General features: G+C 35.2%; 1 protein-coding gene across 1 annotated transcript in view; it reads right to left on the bottom strand.

Moving 5' to 3' along the window:
- LOC107575608 (SLAM family member 9-like) overlaps positions 1–17396 on the bottom strand; it is a 35776-nt gene that overhangs the window by 5302 nt on the left and 13078 nt on the right. The window contains exons 3-5 of the mRNA XM_016261964.1: positions 15009–15338; positions 4155–4448; positions 977–1099 (exon numbers count right to left, since the gene is read on the bottom strand). Coding sequence (XP_016117450.1) covers positions 977–1099; positions 4155–4448; positions 15009–15338 — 747 coding nt within the window. The remainder of the gene's footprint in view (positions 1–976; positions 1100–4154; positions 4449–15008; positions 15339–17396) is intronic.

Here is a 17396-nt window from a genome sequence, read left to right as displayed (position 1 = left end):
CGACATTGCCCAACCCTGCTCTACAGATTCAAATTTTGAAGAATATTCATCGTTTTGGCGTACAGATGGCCTCGGCGTAGACCATATTGAAAGAATCCCAGTTCAGAAGAGAGCATTGATAAGCAAAGCTTCATTTTACAGTCACTAAACAAATAGACCACACATATTTTCATCTTTACAGAATACAACATCTCCCAATCTCCCAATATTCATATTCCAATATTCAAAATATATACACCAAATTAAATGAAATATTAATGAATATTCCACGAACAGATGCCATAAATGTCATAAATTCACATAAATGTAAATCATTATTATAGATTAACAATCACAATATTACTATCTGTTTTTTTATCAATGATACTAGAAGCGATCACATTATCATACGCACATTTCCATCACACATCTCAGTTTTCTATTAATATAGATTATTAAACTAATCTGTCTAAATCTTCCAAATTTACAGGTATATATGAAATATGGCCATTTACATCGTCTATGTGGTTTTTAAAATATGCTGCTAAAAGCTGTTTTATGTTTTCATTATGACACCCCTTTAATTAAAATATAGGCATATGATTCATAGATCTTTCATCTTTTCAGTATGTAATATCCAGTTTTCGATAAAAATAATAACAAATATTTGTACTTTTGTATTTGTGGAGTTTCTGCAGATAACGTAACAAAATAAAAAATAGCAACATAAATTAAGGGAGAAATGAAAACAAAGAAATGTAAAACGGAGGGAATTTAAAAAATGAAATATTAAAGCATATTCATCATTTTGGCCACTAGATGGAGAGCAAAGCTTCGTTTGGCCATCACTAAACAACTGGACCACACATATTTTCATCTGTACGATTAAAACTCCAATATTTGTCACAATATCATTAAAACTTCAATATATATCACAATATCATTAAAACTCCAATATATATCACAATATCATTAATCTGTTCTGTTTTCTTTCAACCTCTTGTTGATCTGACGTCATTGACCAGAAGAACAGCAGCAGCTGCAGCAGCCACGCCCATCAGAGCAGTGACGACCAATCGGATCACAGGCTCGATAGTATCACAGCTACTGACGTGAACCTCTGAAAAAACAACAATAAATGAAGTGGGTTTAGTTTGATGGCTGGCTCATGGAGCAAGTACCTCATCTGGTGTCTGCATCCTTCAAAATCATCTTAATGTGAAGATTGAAGATTGTATTCTCTGATAGCGACCCAGATGGGCCTTGTAACATAAATCTCTAATTTAATGTGTGTTATTGTTCATATTTATGGTTTTAATCAACAGAAAGAGAAGAAAAAACTTACTGAGCAAGTGGAAGAACACATCTTGATATTACTAACCAAATACTCCAATTCTTTTTGAATGTGGCTTTAGCAGATGGCCTCCAAAGTCACCTGATCAATTAAATCTGCATTGAATGATTTTCTGCAGATGACATCTTTTTATGTATTTTTATTTTTTTACATGGTACAATAGTTCTCTCTCAATCCAGTCTCGTATCGATGTGTTGTCTATCTCTAGAGATTGAAATCATACTATTTCTGACATTATTCCAGCAGCACTTTCTGATCACAAACGCATCTCTAGATTCATTTCTTTTTCAGATACTGTTCATCTGCATAGAACTGCTGTTGAAAATTAATGTTTCATTGCTTAATTATAATGAAGTAAGGGGAAAATAAATGTTATTATTTGCAATTATTGGGGGAAAAAGCAAATAAGGAAATGTTGCTGTAATTGGGAGTTAGCAAATAATGTGAAATCTGTAAATTTATACAAACATTTAGCAGTAAATTGTTGAAAAATAGAAAGAAATGATGACAGTTTAATAATATGCAACATTTCAGATCTTCTATTTAAATCAGTGTTATCTGATGCTAAAAAGCTTGAACTTGCCCATTATCAAAATATATTAGGAGTATTTGTTCAAGTTGGATGGAAGTAGTGAGCAAAATTCTTAAAAAAAAAATATATATATATATATATATCTGATATCTGATTGGAAAGCTTAGATTTGAAAACCAGAAAATCATTGCTAATTTATGTGTCAAATTGTATAATGATTTATTCACTTAAAATGTATTCACTTAAATTTAACAAACATGCTCTTGATTTTTTTTCTCGAATCATTATCTTCCATAAACACTGAGTAATACTGATCAAGCTTTTTGTGATGCTCACATTACTTTAAAAGAAACTGTAGACGCAATTCAATCTTTCAAATCAAATAAATCTGTTGACACAGATGGTCTCACATCAGAATTACAAGAATAGAAAATCAGAAGTAAAAATATAGCTATATAAATTCATCTTTTCATTCCATCAGGAATCAGTGTGTTTTTAACCCTCTGGGCCTCTTGGTTTAGGAGTCACACTCGCCTCACTCGCTGTCAGAAGTGACCGAAGCCTTGAAATGTTACTTTTTTTTTCAGGAAAATCAAAGTAATACATTTTTGTTTAATAATATTTTCTGATTATTATTTAGAATTTTGAGGGGATTTTATGATACTATGCAATATTTATAAAATTTTATTAAGCTATTTTTTCTATTAGAATTAATGTATTTTTAGTTATTTAATTATTTATTAATTTTCAATAAATGCAATATTTCACATTAAAACAGAATGAAAGCATTTAAAATCCATTTTTTGAAGTGAGAATTGTGTCATCAGGTTTCATTAAAAAATAAAAACTTGTGTAATGTGGTGTAACCTCCTGTATAGCTCCCTATAAACACAGTATATACAGAGATTTTTGATTCCAATTGTTTTTTAGACATAATTTCTTCATTTTATTAGGTTTTACATTTAGATATATAGGTATAGATATTCTAAAAGACTACTTTTTGTCAAGGTTTAGATATTTTTGGTTAGATAAATATCAGGTTTTGCATTATGATTACAATATAAATATTAATATTTAGTTAGAAAGAGAACACATGGGAAGTTTTGTTACTCAGATATCAACTGTTAGGCTAAAATAAGAACAAACACAATAATTATCAAACAGTAATTTGAAGAAAAAGAGGGGGAAATCTGAATAATCATAAATAAATATAATTGTAACTATGTACATACAAACTGTAATTATTTGACGCATTGCTGCGCATGCAGCCGATAGTTATTCAGTGTCTCTCGCACACTGGAAGAGAGAGAGAGACTCTTTTGAATTTTTTTTGCATTTATTAATTTTATTTCACATATTCAAAAAAAATCGTTCTGATGAAGCTACGATTTTTACAATTTCAAAATATAAAATGTTTCAGTCAAAAATGAGCGAAGAGGCAAATAGCAGTTACTCTCCACTTTAAAAAATGCTTTATTTCCAATAGAGACCACTACAGATCAAATATGTGTTTCTGTTAAAAAGATAGAAAGTATGAAGTTAGATCACTTTTTAATAATTTTTTTTGTCACCTGTAAATTATTCTTTTACTGGAATAACTGATATAAAAATCTGAACTGGGGGAAAAAAATATGGTCTCTGCATTTATTATTCAGCAAGATGTATCCATAACTTTTAAAGACAATATTTTAGGACATTATGAATCTGTCGCCACTAAAAACAATGCTTGTTTTGTTATAAACATAATTTATTTTCTTTGAAAATTGTATTTCTACAAATGTAAGTTGGCCAACAACAAACCACATTTTCTATTCTATTCTATTCTATTCTATTCTATTCTATTCTATTCTATTCTATTTATTTCTCATCTTTTCTTTTCTTTTCTTTTTGAAAGACTTATAAATTATCTAAACACCGTTTTATTGTCAATAAAGAAAGCAAGTAGAACTATTTTAATTTGTATATACTGTAATTGATGGTTAAAAGTTCTTATGTTTTATCTTCTATCTTTTCCTACTTTTCCTCCGTTGCAGATTGCTGATACTTCTTTGTTTTCAGTTGACATAATGTGTATTGTTGCTGCTTTTGTATTATGTACAAAACATTTTTTTTTTAAATATGTCAACTCTATAATCTTCTCTTGCATTAATAAAATAGTATGTCCTTTTGTGCTCCACAGAACATAAAAAATATGTATAAAACTCAGCCTTCATAATTTCTGGCACCTTAAGTTCTCTTGGTAAAATCAAGAAATTAATTCAGTGAATACATGCACAAGTGCTGCTGTACCTGCACATGTGTGACAGAGTTGACTGATGTCCAGATGTGTGGTCTGGTTGCTGATGGGATTGTTGAGCACACAGCTGTAGGTGTTGTTATCCTGATATCCCACCTCCAGAGGTAGAGAGAGACTGATGCTGAGATCAGACACACTGATGCTGGACAATAAACTGTTTCCTTTGTACCAGGAGAGAGTCACATGACCCACATTCACCACTGAACACACCAATGAACAATATGATGATGATGATGATGAAGAACAGTGTGTAGAGTTACTGCTGATGACAGGAACAGGCAGACGAGCTGAACACATGAAAAAACAATTAATAGATGATTAAGTGTTTTTTGCAGCATCATTGAGTCTCATGACAGTGATCTTAACTCCTCTCTCTTTACATTTATTATTGATTATTGTTTACATATATGAACAAAAATCAGACAGGAAAATTATGTTTAATTAAAGTTATCTAGTTATTTTAATAATCAATAATCAAAATACAGAGACAGATTAAAGGTCTCAAATAATTTTGTTGATTTTCTGCAATAGACCAGTTCTGTAAATGTAATGAAGAACAGCAGCACAGACACAAAAGTAGCTTGGGATTCATATTTTCTGACGTGTTATTTTAGTTAGCTGACACTCATAGGAACGTATTTAGAGCTGGGGGGGGCTGATAAATAAAATGTGTGGCGGGAGGTCACGTGACAAGAGTGATGGCGGATCCAAAGCGCAACTTTTGTTAATAAAACGTTCATTTATTCGTTTAATAGCCTATAAGTGAGTGTCTTTGTTGCTGGGTTTTCATTAAAAAAATAACAATGAACCACAAACTAAGCATTCGTTTTAAATACCTTGTTTATTCGGGTTACAACGGCTAGGCCTATATCCATCTTATTCATTTTGTCAATGCAAGCTAGATGTTTAATATATGCGAATTTGCCATTGTACTATTTTATGGCTGATGTGTTTTAATTAATAAGATAATAAACCACAAACTACGATGGTTTTAAGGTAGCCTGAGGGGAAATCCATAGCCTATTTATTTGTGTTAAACGCCAGTAAAACATATCCTTATTTATTTTGTTAATAAAAGTTAAAAGTTTTTAGTTTTTTTTCCGATTAATAATAATGAGCCATAAGCATGCATTTAAAGTAAGGGGAAAATCCAAAAACCTTATGTTTATTTGTGTTACAACGCGGGAACATCGGTCTTATTCAGTGGCATAGCAAGTCAGCCCCGGGCCCATATGCAAAAAATGTGTACGGGCCCTCCCGAAACGTTAAGGGCTCCAACTCAGTTAACTTAACTTAGTTCCTATTGTTGATTTTTCAAAAGTAAATAAAGTTGCGTGAATCGTGACTGTTCACAGGCTGTTTTATTTAGGGTAGGCTATAGGCTAATGCTTGGAAATGTTGTTTAAAGTTTTCAAGTCCATTCATTATTTGTAGCATGCAAGCCACCCAATAATAAATATTTGAATGCATATTCACAGACTTTTTTTTTTCTTTGGAGGAGTAGGCCTATGGGTGGAATTTTCACATTATATAACATGATTTTATTATCGTAATTTTAACTTTATTCTTAAAATATTATGACGTTAATCTTATTTATTTAGTTCTTTTTAAACGTGGAACAAAAATGCTGCCATATTGTCACGAATCCGGTCCATGAACTTCCATCTGCTAGCCATCAGAGGTCACCCTTTCCAATTTCATTGACTCTCGCACTACACACTGTTGCACATCATCCCGGACTACATATCCCATCATTCATTGCACTGATTGCACTCAGCAGGATTGCACATAGCTGTTTTCACTGATTGCACACAGCTGTTTCACATCACTCACTCACTATATATCACTCACTCAAACTACCATTCACTGCCGAGTATTACTTAGCCTGCTAGTTTTGTTTCCTTGTTTTGCCTTGCCTTGTCAGTTTTCTCAGTTCTGATCTTTGCCTGTCTTCCTGGATTTATCCCTTTAGTCTTGTCCCTTTTTGATTGTGTTCGCCGTTTGATGACCTTCGCTAGCCCTAGGATTATTCTTGTGTCTTGCCCGCCATATACCTGTTTGCCCTTGTTTGACCCTGCCTGTGTTTCTGACATCTCTGCTTAATAAAGCTTTGCACATGGATCCGCGCGTCTCCTCAGCCCCATAACACATATAGGCTATAGAATGCAAACACAATTTTGGCACATCAGCCCAAAAAACAAACAAACAAACAAAAATAAAATAAAAAACAAACAAAAAAAGCAAAAAAATAGTGAGGGGATATTTGAATTATTTGTTAATAAACTAATGTTTTCTGAGTCAATGTTGACTAGCCATCCTCATTGGACGTGCCTCTAGAGAGAAATGCATCTTTAGGGATTACATAATGAAAGAGTTTTTGTTTTCGATTTGAATTATTTCGTTTTAAAATAGTAATTTAAAGCATTTTATATTAGGATCGAGTCAGTTAGAAATACCGAGGGTTCACACAAAACAAGGGGAATGTGCTTTTAGTTATCATGCCACCCGCAGTTGGACCCGCAGTTCAGCTTCCAGAAGAGATCAGATGTGCTAAAACATTAGTCACATTTAAATGCAGACTCAAAACTCACCTGTTTAGCTGTGCATTTATTGAATGAGCACTGTGCGATGTCCGAACTGATTGCACTGTATTTTATGTATAATCGTTTTCTTAAATTCATTTTAAACCTCTTAAATCAATTTTTTTTTAAATAATTTTCAAAGTTTTTAAATTCCTTGATTTATTGTTGTGATTATTGTTTTTCTTTTCTTTTATGTAAAGCACTTTGAATTACCATTGTGTATGAAATGTGCTATACAAATAAACTTGCCTTGCCTTGCCTATAGATCTATGTATCATGTCGGTGAAGTGCTCCTGCGCAAGACCAAGACAACAGAAAGCGCATTCTATTTGTTTTCCTTATTTTACAAAAGCACAAGATTTTGTTGATTATTGTGAGTGTGCACAAATACAAGTAGACCCTTTGCCATTCCGAATGATGTATACTATTACCTTTATGAGCAAAAATGACGGTGTATTTTTAAGTTTCCGCTGTTATTAAAAATAAAAAGCAAGTGATCGCGCTGGCGCCTCCATGTCCTGCAGAGCGCGCTTCAGCTTCCACTCTCCGCGCAAACGATTGGATTTGCGCCTAACAGCGCTCGTTTATCTTGGTTAAATGTTTAAATTAATACTGTTAAATGCATGAAGTGTTTTATGTGTTTATTTTAGGCAAGTCCTGTTGGTTTGAGAAGACTAAATTGATCAAACATAATGCTCAATTCACTGTCTGCCGCTGCCGCTTAGTCGTTCCTTTAAAAAACTAAAACTTGAATTTAACAAACATAAAACTTTATGTAAATAAAACATATTTTTAAATTAACTTAAAGAAACAAAAATAAATATGACCACTTTGCCATTAAAAAACAAAACTGAACTATTTTAATAGCTGTGCAATGGGGAAGAGAGAGAGAGAGAAAAGTCATGGGATCCAGTCGAACTCGGGCCGAGAATTCTCAAAAAGCTGTTGGACAAGGGCGGGGCCCATGCAGGGCTCTATTCGTTCCCTCGTTGCCCCCAAACTGCCCGGGCCCATATGCACCTGCATACCCTGCATAGACAGACGCTACACCACTGATCTTATTTGTTCTTATATGTTCATAAAAGTTTTATGTTATAAACGACTTTGTCATTGTAGCATTGTTGATGTTGTGTATGTGTGTGTGTTTTTCATTAAGAGTAATATCGAATCAACCTTAAGCATTAATTTTGTTTCAAGAATAGGAAAGACCTAACGTTAAAGATCAGAATAAGCACTACAGATGTGAGAATGCGAGATTAGTTGATGCTGAGGTAGACGCTCTCGCTCTTTCTCTGCTGTCTGTAGAAATTGTAGTTAATTCTTAATTTGGGAACGGCAGAGACATGTTACAGGTTATAATATAATCCATAAATCATGGCAACAAATGATTTTTTAAAGTCAGTTTAATAAGTTTAATCATTTGAAACGACTTTCACAGTCAATTTGATTTAACTTAACTCGTATTTAACCGTTGCTTCTTGTCATTGTAGGCTTAGGCTACTTTTTTCAATGAATTTCAATTAAAATACTAATTAATAAAATTAATATTATTTATTTTTTATTACATATTGTTCTTTTATTTATTTTTAACACCGCACCCCCAGCACCCCCATTTTTTCGTGGGCTACATTCCAGGGGGTGCTGCAGCATCCCCAGCACCCCTATCCCGCGGTAATGCTGACACTGTTAGTACAGCTGGGTCTGGGGGTGGAGTCACAGGGGCATTTGTCCCATCCTAAATCTGATTGTTCCCTTCAGTGCCTCTGGAAGATTAAGGCCTGGGGCAAGTTCAAGCTCAAACGGTGTGCACCGTTTTGCTACGGTTTCCGGGTTGAAAGACATGTGTTTCCTGGAAACGGTGTGCAACGGGGTTTGAGATGCGTTTTCTCTTGTTTGGTGGGTGTGTCAAACATGTCAGCCCAATCAGCAGCAGCATATAAACCACCCGATATTAAAGAGACAGCTTGCACAATGTAATTAACATCCAAATAAATTTACAAAAGCAAGTATATTGTTTGCACATGTTTATTTACATTAAAGGCAAAATAACTGAAATAATAAGAGCACATGTATAGATCTGGAACTTCTTTAAGTCTGTCTAAATATCATTTAGTAATTGTAATGTCTTCTGGTCCATATCCTTTCCCTAGGAAGGTGCGCTAGACACTGATTAATGTAACATAAAAATACTATACATATTTATATATTTTGCTATTGCATTGTGGAGTGACACTTTCATAACCCTTTCTATACTCCTCCGATTATTATAATGCTAAATATTACAGTATCATAGCACAACAACCGTGATCAGCAATAATGATAAGCCGATAAGCCGAATACTATATAAAAATAATACTGTCCTATAGATCATAACACAGTCTTGGAGGTAAGAAGTGGATTATCCTTCACCTGAAATGTTTGTCTCTTCATGCTGAAATGCGAGGCAAATGTTGGATCACAATAATTAGGAACCACAGTTTCCACAAATCCCTTCATTTGATTGGGATGTTCTCTTTTATTCTGGAGGGCAAGGGCAGTGACTGTAACATCGAGCGTATATTGCAGTGTTAAACACGTAATTATACTGATTTCATCAGGCTCCGAAAATTCTTCAAAAAGAACAGAAAGAATGGCCTTCTCAGCTTCCATAGTTGCAACTCTTGCGTCATCAGAACAGGGTGTTCAACACACCACCGTTTCCGTTTAAAAAACGTTTTGCACCGTTTTGTCGGGGCTGAACACAGCCCAGGTTTCACAGAAAGCTAGACTAAGCCAGAATTAGGCCATAGTTAAGTTTTTTACATTAAGTAATTTTTATAATCTGCCTTAGAAGATAACATTACTGATGTACATATTGAGACAAACCATAAGATCAATCAGTGCAAGTTTCTTTCAGCTGAAACAGCTCAGACTTACATTTCAGTCTAGGACTAGTCCTTGTCTGTGAAAGCAGGGGTGAGGGTTATAGGAAGCCACATACTGCAAATCAGATAATGTGGCTGAAAAACACCCCAGGAACACAACTGAACAGAGCCGGTTCATGCATGCTTATTTTACCCTGGACACATAAGCAGCACGTGCTCATTGTGCTTTCATCACACAACAGAAGCAAAAGTGCAGTGATCCTTTGGCACTAATATATGTAGGTCATCTTTCAATAAAGCCAGCATCAAATCAAATTGACTTTTTCTATTTTTATGGAATATTGAAGTATTTATTATAAAGTATTTATACATTTTAATTCATGTGCCCTCATAATCTTGAATCAAAATAACTTGTCTTCCCTCTAACAGCTACATCTCTTCTCTGATGATGTGTTTACTGGCACGAGGGCGGGGCAACTTGTCACTCACATGAGATTGTCCAATAGCAAACCACAACCATCCAGTTACCTCCCACTAGACAGAATTAAGCCCCGCCCTACATTTGTTCTTTTTCAAGAAGCAGTTCACCTCGGATGAATGTCAGGAATAAGAAAGAAAAAACTCTGGCAACTTCCATTGCATGCCAAACAGAACTGATTTCACACAAAAGGAAACTGCAGCCTGACTTTACTTTGTAGTTGCCTAAAATGGACAGCTGTACAATAACATTGCAATGCCTTCGTTTAAAAAAAAAACACTTGATTGTGTCCCTGACATTAACAGATTGACAAATAATCTGCATGGCCTGTGTAAATCATGGATATATAGAGATGCATATGCAGCTGGATATCAATCTTATATTTCACATACAAATAGTAAATGATATTAACATCTCACATTCACGCAGTAACTTTAACATTAAACTCTTAAAAATAAAGGTTGTTTATTGACATCAATAGTTCCATGAAGAACCTTGAACATCCGTGGAAACTTTCAAATGCTGAAAAGGTTCTTTAGATTTTTTAAATTGTGTTCAACATGTTTCATTTAAGATCCGTTCACTGAAAGGTTTTTTGGGGAACCAAAGAGGGTTCTTCAATGGAATCACTACGAAAACGTCATTTTGGAGCCTTTTTTAAGAGTGTAGCATTTATAGATGCTGTACTTTATTTCACAGTACTACTATTTCTTATATTGTGGAGGTTCTTTCAATCGCACACTATATTCAGAAGAACACACACTCACACTCTTCACGCCTAAATACATGCACACATATATAGTACGTACATTAACCACATGCAGTAATAGCCACATTGTCATGCACACGCTCAAAATGAGGCAGTAAATGAGTGGTAAAGCGGAGTCTGCAACGGAAGAGAGAGCGGTAGGAAGTAAGAAGTATTCTAACGTACTCCAAGCATGCATACTCTATGCTATTTTTGTGCTATTACCCATAATGCAACAATTTCCACTTAAATAATATTGGATATAATTTCACAGTTTCATTTTGTGTAGTGTACTGGCTTTGGTTCATTCAAAGACTCATATTTTGAGGCTCATTTAGTTCTATTGCTTCAGTTTTCACTATTTCTGTTTAGCTCTGTTTTCTTTAGTTTCTATAGTGTTAGGTTTCCATGGCTTTTGATTTCCCCTTCACCTGTGTCTAGATAAGTTGCTTTCTAGTCTCTTGTATTTATAGCCCCGTGTTTCTTTCATTAGTTACTTCTTTTACAAAAAAGCTGATAGGTTGCATTTACCTTTGTCTTGGATTATTGTTACATCTTTAGATTGCCATCTTTATAGATCCTCACCCCAGCTGCACATTGCATGTAGCCTACAGCAAAATTAATACAGTCTAACTATAGTTAGTTTGTAGTTAAACTAGTACATTAATGAACTGGTTAACTTTAACTGAGGAGACATCAGCTGCTGCTGAGTCAAGTGTTTGTGGAAGAGGTTTGTCTTCGGTTGCTTCGTGAAAGTTGACTCAGCAGATCAGGTGAAGACTGGGAACTTTTCAGACACTTTTATTTTTTATCACACTGAGTGAGCTGAGTTTAACTGTTAAACATGCGCTGCACGATCTTTTCTCAAAACTAGCTTCACCTTTTTCATCATTTTTGCTCAGTGACTTAATCTGCAGAGGCAGTTATTTTTAGTGGATGTATGTTCCAGTGTTAGTTTTTAACAGCTGTGTGTGAGACCCGTATATACACCAGAGGTCTGTGCTTCGTAGCTCGCATAATACATCAGAGATTATTTGACAAATGGCAGACCTTGTAATTATCTCAGGTTAATATGGATTTATTAAAATATCTGCATTAGGTTGTCTGAGATTACTGCACATTCTCGTGTGCACTGGAAAGAGCAGATATATTGATGATTGAAACCATGATCAGCAATGCAGCAACATAATGACATCATAACTAAAATCAAGGAAACAGCCTAGCGAGCATAAACGTTATTATTATTATTTTACAATCTCTAATATTTGTACAGGCTGCATTATTTATTTATTGATAGTGGAATTGAATTCATTACAGCTCCACAGTAATAACATGCAACTGTAAAAAAAAAAAAATACTTTTTTGTAACTTACCAACCAGGCGGCAACAGCACAAACAGCAAAAAGCCAATGTGTGAAACATTTTCATCTTCAGTCTGAAATAGTTTCAGTCAAATTTGAAATCTTGCAGTAAAGTTGTGTAGAGAACAAGCTGTTAACAATGTGAACTATCTGCTAACTTCCTCCAGACTGAAGACTGAAGTAGACCATGCCCCATGTGTTCAACACTTCCTCTCTAAAACTCGCCCAAAGACAGTCAGTAAATAATTGGCAGCTTGGAGAGACTTTGTTTTGACAAAAGCTGTTATTCACTACTTATTAAATATTCCTTTTAGGTTGCGGTTTACTAGACAGTATGTTATTAAAACAATTCACTTTGTTGGTTTCCTTGTTTGTATGTCACGTTTGAAAAAATAATTAATAAATATTTAAATGAATAAATATAAATGTAGATGTGAATTGACTGAACTCAGATGCTGTCACGCGTAACTCGCTTGATTTTATGAACATATGTGACTCTGCCTGTGAAAACCCAGCTAAAGTCTTTTTGTTGTTGTTGTGATTTACTATTTTACATAAAATCGTCTTTCATAATGTAAAGAACATTCTGTGAAAATGTAACCTTGATATCTTTAATACTGACTGAGTAAGGCCATGTCAACGATTTAAATCCTAGTGAGATTAATGGTTGAAATCAAACTTTGATGCTTGTTATCTCATAATTAGATTTTGAGACTTTAGCCTGGATTTCACAGACGGTCACATATTCTTTTGTGGATGTTGTCCATTCAATCTGTTTAAGCAGTGAAGGTCTGAACAGTTGCAGTGCAAGTCTTAGCAACGGTTTCTGTTTCTTCTCCAGTGTCTGCTGAAGCAGTGTCACTGTCAGTGTCAGTGATAGAGGGATATTCTTTTACTCCAAACACTGACGTTACTGTTACACAGAGATATGATGTAATACTGTATCAATAGAGAGAAACTGGAGTTGTGTTTATGATGGTGCTGATGAGAGATTCAGAGCCAGACTGAAGCTGGACAATCAGACTGGATCTCTGACCATCATGAACATTAGAAACACAGACTCTGGACTTCATGAGGTTGACACATAGACTGTAAAAAAAAGATTGATGAGTCTCCACTTCCTTCCACTATAGAAAACTGAAGTCAAAACATGGCAGTATGGCCGCCGTCCTCTTGTGAAAGTGATGTTATTTGGAAGCTGAGAGTAGTAGGCTAGTGATCGTGAAGTGGAGCCGCGGTATCAAAGTCCCGCCCAAACTCCTGCAGACCCAATCACAAGCTCACAATCATGACACCACACCCCATTCTGTAGCATCAAATAACTACCTAAAAGCAAACTTATTAGAAAAAAAAAACAGATGAACATACCACATGCAACATAATTTGAAGTGTAAATTGATTATTTAGTTTGGCCAACCTCCAGTTGTCAATAAAATATAATACAACACTACAGTACCAATATAGGCTACTACTACAGTACCTCAGGATAATTCCTGACCCAAATATAAAACAATATAACAGAACAGTATTTTGAGGTAATTCCATTCCCAAATTGTTGTAGAGTGACAATGAAGTGTCAGTTGTTGTGATGACCTGTAGAGGGCAGGCTAATGATATTGGCATTTGCTTAAAAAGCAGCAGAGAAGAAGTTAGTGTGTCTGTGTGCAAATTGACTCCACCTGTGATTGAGTGTACTGCTTGTGGATGCATTCTGCTAAGTAAATGCAATCTTGAACAGATCTCATGCCTCCTCAAGTTATTACACAAATATATAGAATACAACCCAATACTACTATTGCTGCTTTCAATAGGCCTACCTCAAACCACATGTGAGCACCAGGTATTTAGCATCTATTAGTGATGCAAAGGCCGATTCATTTCCGCGAACCGGTTCTTTTCGGACAGATCGGCTCATTGAACTGGTTCTTTTCAGACAGATCGGCTCATTGAACCGGTTCAAAAAGCCGATTAATCGGTTCCTGACGTCATCAAGCAATACCGTCTCTACGCATTTATTTTCTAACAACTCAATGCAATGTTATATCAATGAAAATTTCAAATAAGTAATTTGTGTCAACACATATTGAAACATTCAAAAAATAAAGTTATTTGTGTGAAAGCATATTGCTGATTATTGCCATATAATTCACATAAGTTAATGGTGTTTGTGGTCACAGTTTAATTCGCTGATCCTTTATGTCAGATACGACTGACTGACCAATATTGACTAGCCTACAACTCGGATAAGATTCCTAAAAGTTTCACACATTACAGACATGTTCTACATGTCTACAGTATAAAGTATATTCAGAATAAATCAGAATAAAGTGTTTATTATGACACACAATGATGAGGTCAATACTTATACTGATAGGCTACTGAAAGCCTTGAACAACTGAGCGATTGTCTAAATCAGTGGTGCGGGTTCTTAGAGGCCCAACACAGTTTTGCACATTTTGCATGTCTATTTAATCAAACACACCTGATTCAGGTGGAGGATGGGAGACAAAGGAAATGAGAAATGCATTGATTTCAGTATTGAGAAGCACCAATGGCTTATCACCATCACTCAAGGTATATAAAAAAAAACTGTGGGCATTGTATAAATTAGAACTAGAAATTGTGCGTTGTGCGTGAATGCGATCCAAGCCAACAGGTATGATAACTTCCGTAACATGGTCACTCTCTTTCTACATTTGCTTAAATGTTGAAATAATTTTGTCATTTTAATGATTGAAGATGAAAATAATTGAAATGTTCAAATCCAGAACCTTTAAAGGTGTAGTAAATGTGAATGTGAAACTTATAACTCACCTTGGACATTGAGACTGAATCTCTCACGTGCACTGTTGGACTGTAGTTTATAATCTCCAGCATGTTGAGTTGTGATGTTTGTGATGGTCAGAGATCCAGTTTGATGATCCACCTTCAGTCTGTCTCTGAATCTCTCATCAAGAACATCATCATATACCGTCATGCTGCCATCCATTATGTTCATTCGAACTATTAAAGTGTTTTCAGCTCCAAACCTCCACCGAATCACATCATCATCCATCATTTCAGTAAGACCAGAGTTTAGAGTGACTGAATCTCCCTCCATCACCGACACTAATTTCATTCCATCCGCATCAACACCAAAGGCACCTAGAAAACATACAGTTTGTCACAGTTTAAGGGTTAATAACTTTGTTTACATAAAATAGCTGGTTCAAAATGAGACATTAAGATCAAACAGAACAACAGAAGACTATTCATATTAATACAGTCCCTCATTCGGCCCCTTTAGTGCCTGGTTATGGGACGCCAAACATGCCAAGCCAAGCACAACCTAAATGAACACAGCCATTTAATATTGATCCTGCAGAGCAGATGGTTTTCAAGAGTGCTGTGTTAACTAGTGGGAAGCATGAAACCACCCATTCACATGCCCCTCTGAATTCTCTATTAGAAAATTGAAATGTAAGCAAAACAACTTAAATGGTGAGTGAATGGTTTACATTAAGAGCACGATCATAACTTACCAAACAGATGCCACAAGCAGAGCAAAATAAACAGGTGAACCATTGTCAAATAATAGTGCTTGAAATATGTGAACCAACATGAGAGTGTTGACTGTGATATTAATAGTGTTGCGTGTGAATTCTTCCCCACAAGATTTGATCACCACCCATCAAATGCACTACTCATGCACGTGTTGGTTGAACATGCTCATCTACCTTCTATTAAGTGTTATACTGTTTTTATTTTTTACTTTTTCACATAAGTTGCACCTTTAAAGTGCTATATCACTTTCAATTATTTATTTGACCTTTCTCACTCTTGTCTGTGGTCTGAGAGTTCAGTTCATTCCATTTATTAGTCCCCTTGTCATTTGTCTCCATAGTTTCTGATCTGGTTTCTTTTCTGTTCACCTGCTTAAAGATTAGTTCCTGTGTATTAATACCACGTTTTGTTCAGTTCTTGGTCCATTATCATTAGTGTGTTGGTTGGTTTGTGTTGTGTTTTTTTTTGTCCGCAACTGAAATGGCTCCTTTGCCTGCACCAGCCTGTGACACTTGGCACAGTTCAGGGTGGAGGCTAGTGAAGGTTTTGAAACGCTGTTCTTTTGCTACCATCAACCGATACCGCAAGCCACATGCTTCTAAACCACAGCAGGTTTAAAAAAAACTGAAACTGAGCTTCTGAAGAGCCACACATTCAAGTGGAACACATTAATGTTATACTCTGCTCCGAGGCGCTGTGTAGATCTTGAGTGTATGATATACATTTTTGTAAAATAGTTAAAGATTCAGTTAAACAACATACATTTCATTAGTTTATACAGCAACATTTAATGTATTAATACAATGTAAGTTCACAGACAGTGTGCAATAAAAGCACATTTTTGTCATTTCTCAAATGCATGGCAGAAACAAACACCTAAATAAAAATTGTATTCATATACTGAGCTAAAATACATAGCTAAAGTGGCTCAGAGGGCAGCACAAGTCACCTCACGGCTAGTTTTGTATACTCAGACCTTTGCCTAAGCACAAAGTGAATGCAGTGTGGGCATGATATCTGAGGCTGAGGCTGTCACGGCAAGAACATCCCTGGTCTCACACACTCTCAGAAAAAACCTAAAGGGTCCGTATTGGCACCTTATTTACAGTAGGTACATGTTAGTACCTGAAAGGTACAAAGGTGTAACTTTTGAAAAGATACCAAGCCAATGACAGCTTTTGTGCCTTTTTTTCTGAGAGTGTGTGAGATCAGGGATGTTCTTGCTGTGAGTGTCATACAGGGGATTATTCAGTTATGTTTTTGTTTTTGGGTAAATATGATTATCCTCACTAATTCAAATGCATTAAATTCTCCATGCTGAATGCACTAGTGATGTTGGTGGTGGTACACAATAAAAGTCACTTTTTTTTCTGTTCTTTGGACTCATTATTTATATGTTATATATTTCCTGCATTCAGTTCCTGTTTCCTTTGGTTTCTGATTATGGCCTAGTTTGCCACAGTAAGCCTATGTTCCTCACCTTTTACTAGCTCAGTTCTCATCATATCAGTGTATTTATGCCATAGGTTCTCGCTGTGAGTTGTCTGTTCTTGTATTAATTTATCGGTGCCATCTAGTGGTTCCTAAGATATACAGCAGCCAATGCCAAAGGAAGAGGCTGAATTCAGAGCTGTACTATCAGACTGTTACTGTTTTTAC

Source organism: Sinocyclocheilus grahami, unplaced genomic scaffold (assembly GCF_001515645.1).
Source record: "Sinocyclocheilus grahami isolate Dianchi unplaced genomic scaffold, SAMN03320097.WGS_v1.1 scaffold2751.1, whole genome shotgun sequence".
Taxonomy (NCBI): domain Eukaryota; kingdom Metazoa; phylum Chordata; class Actinopteri; order Cypriniformes; family Cyprinidae; genus Sinocyclocheilus; species Sinocyclocheilus grahami.
This window is presented reverse-complemented; position numbering and strand designations above follow the sequence as displayed.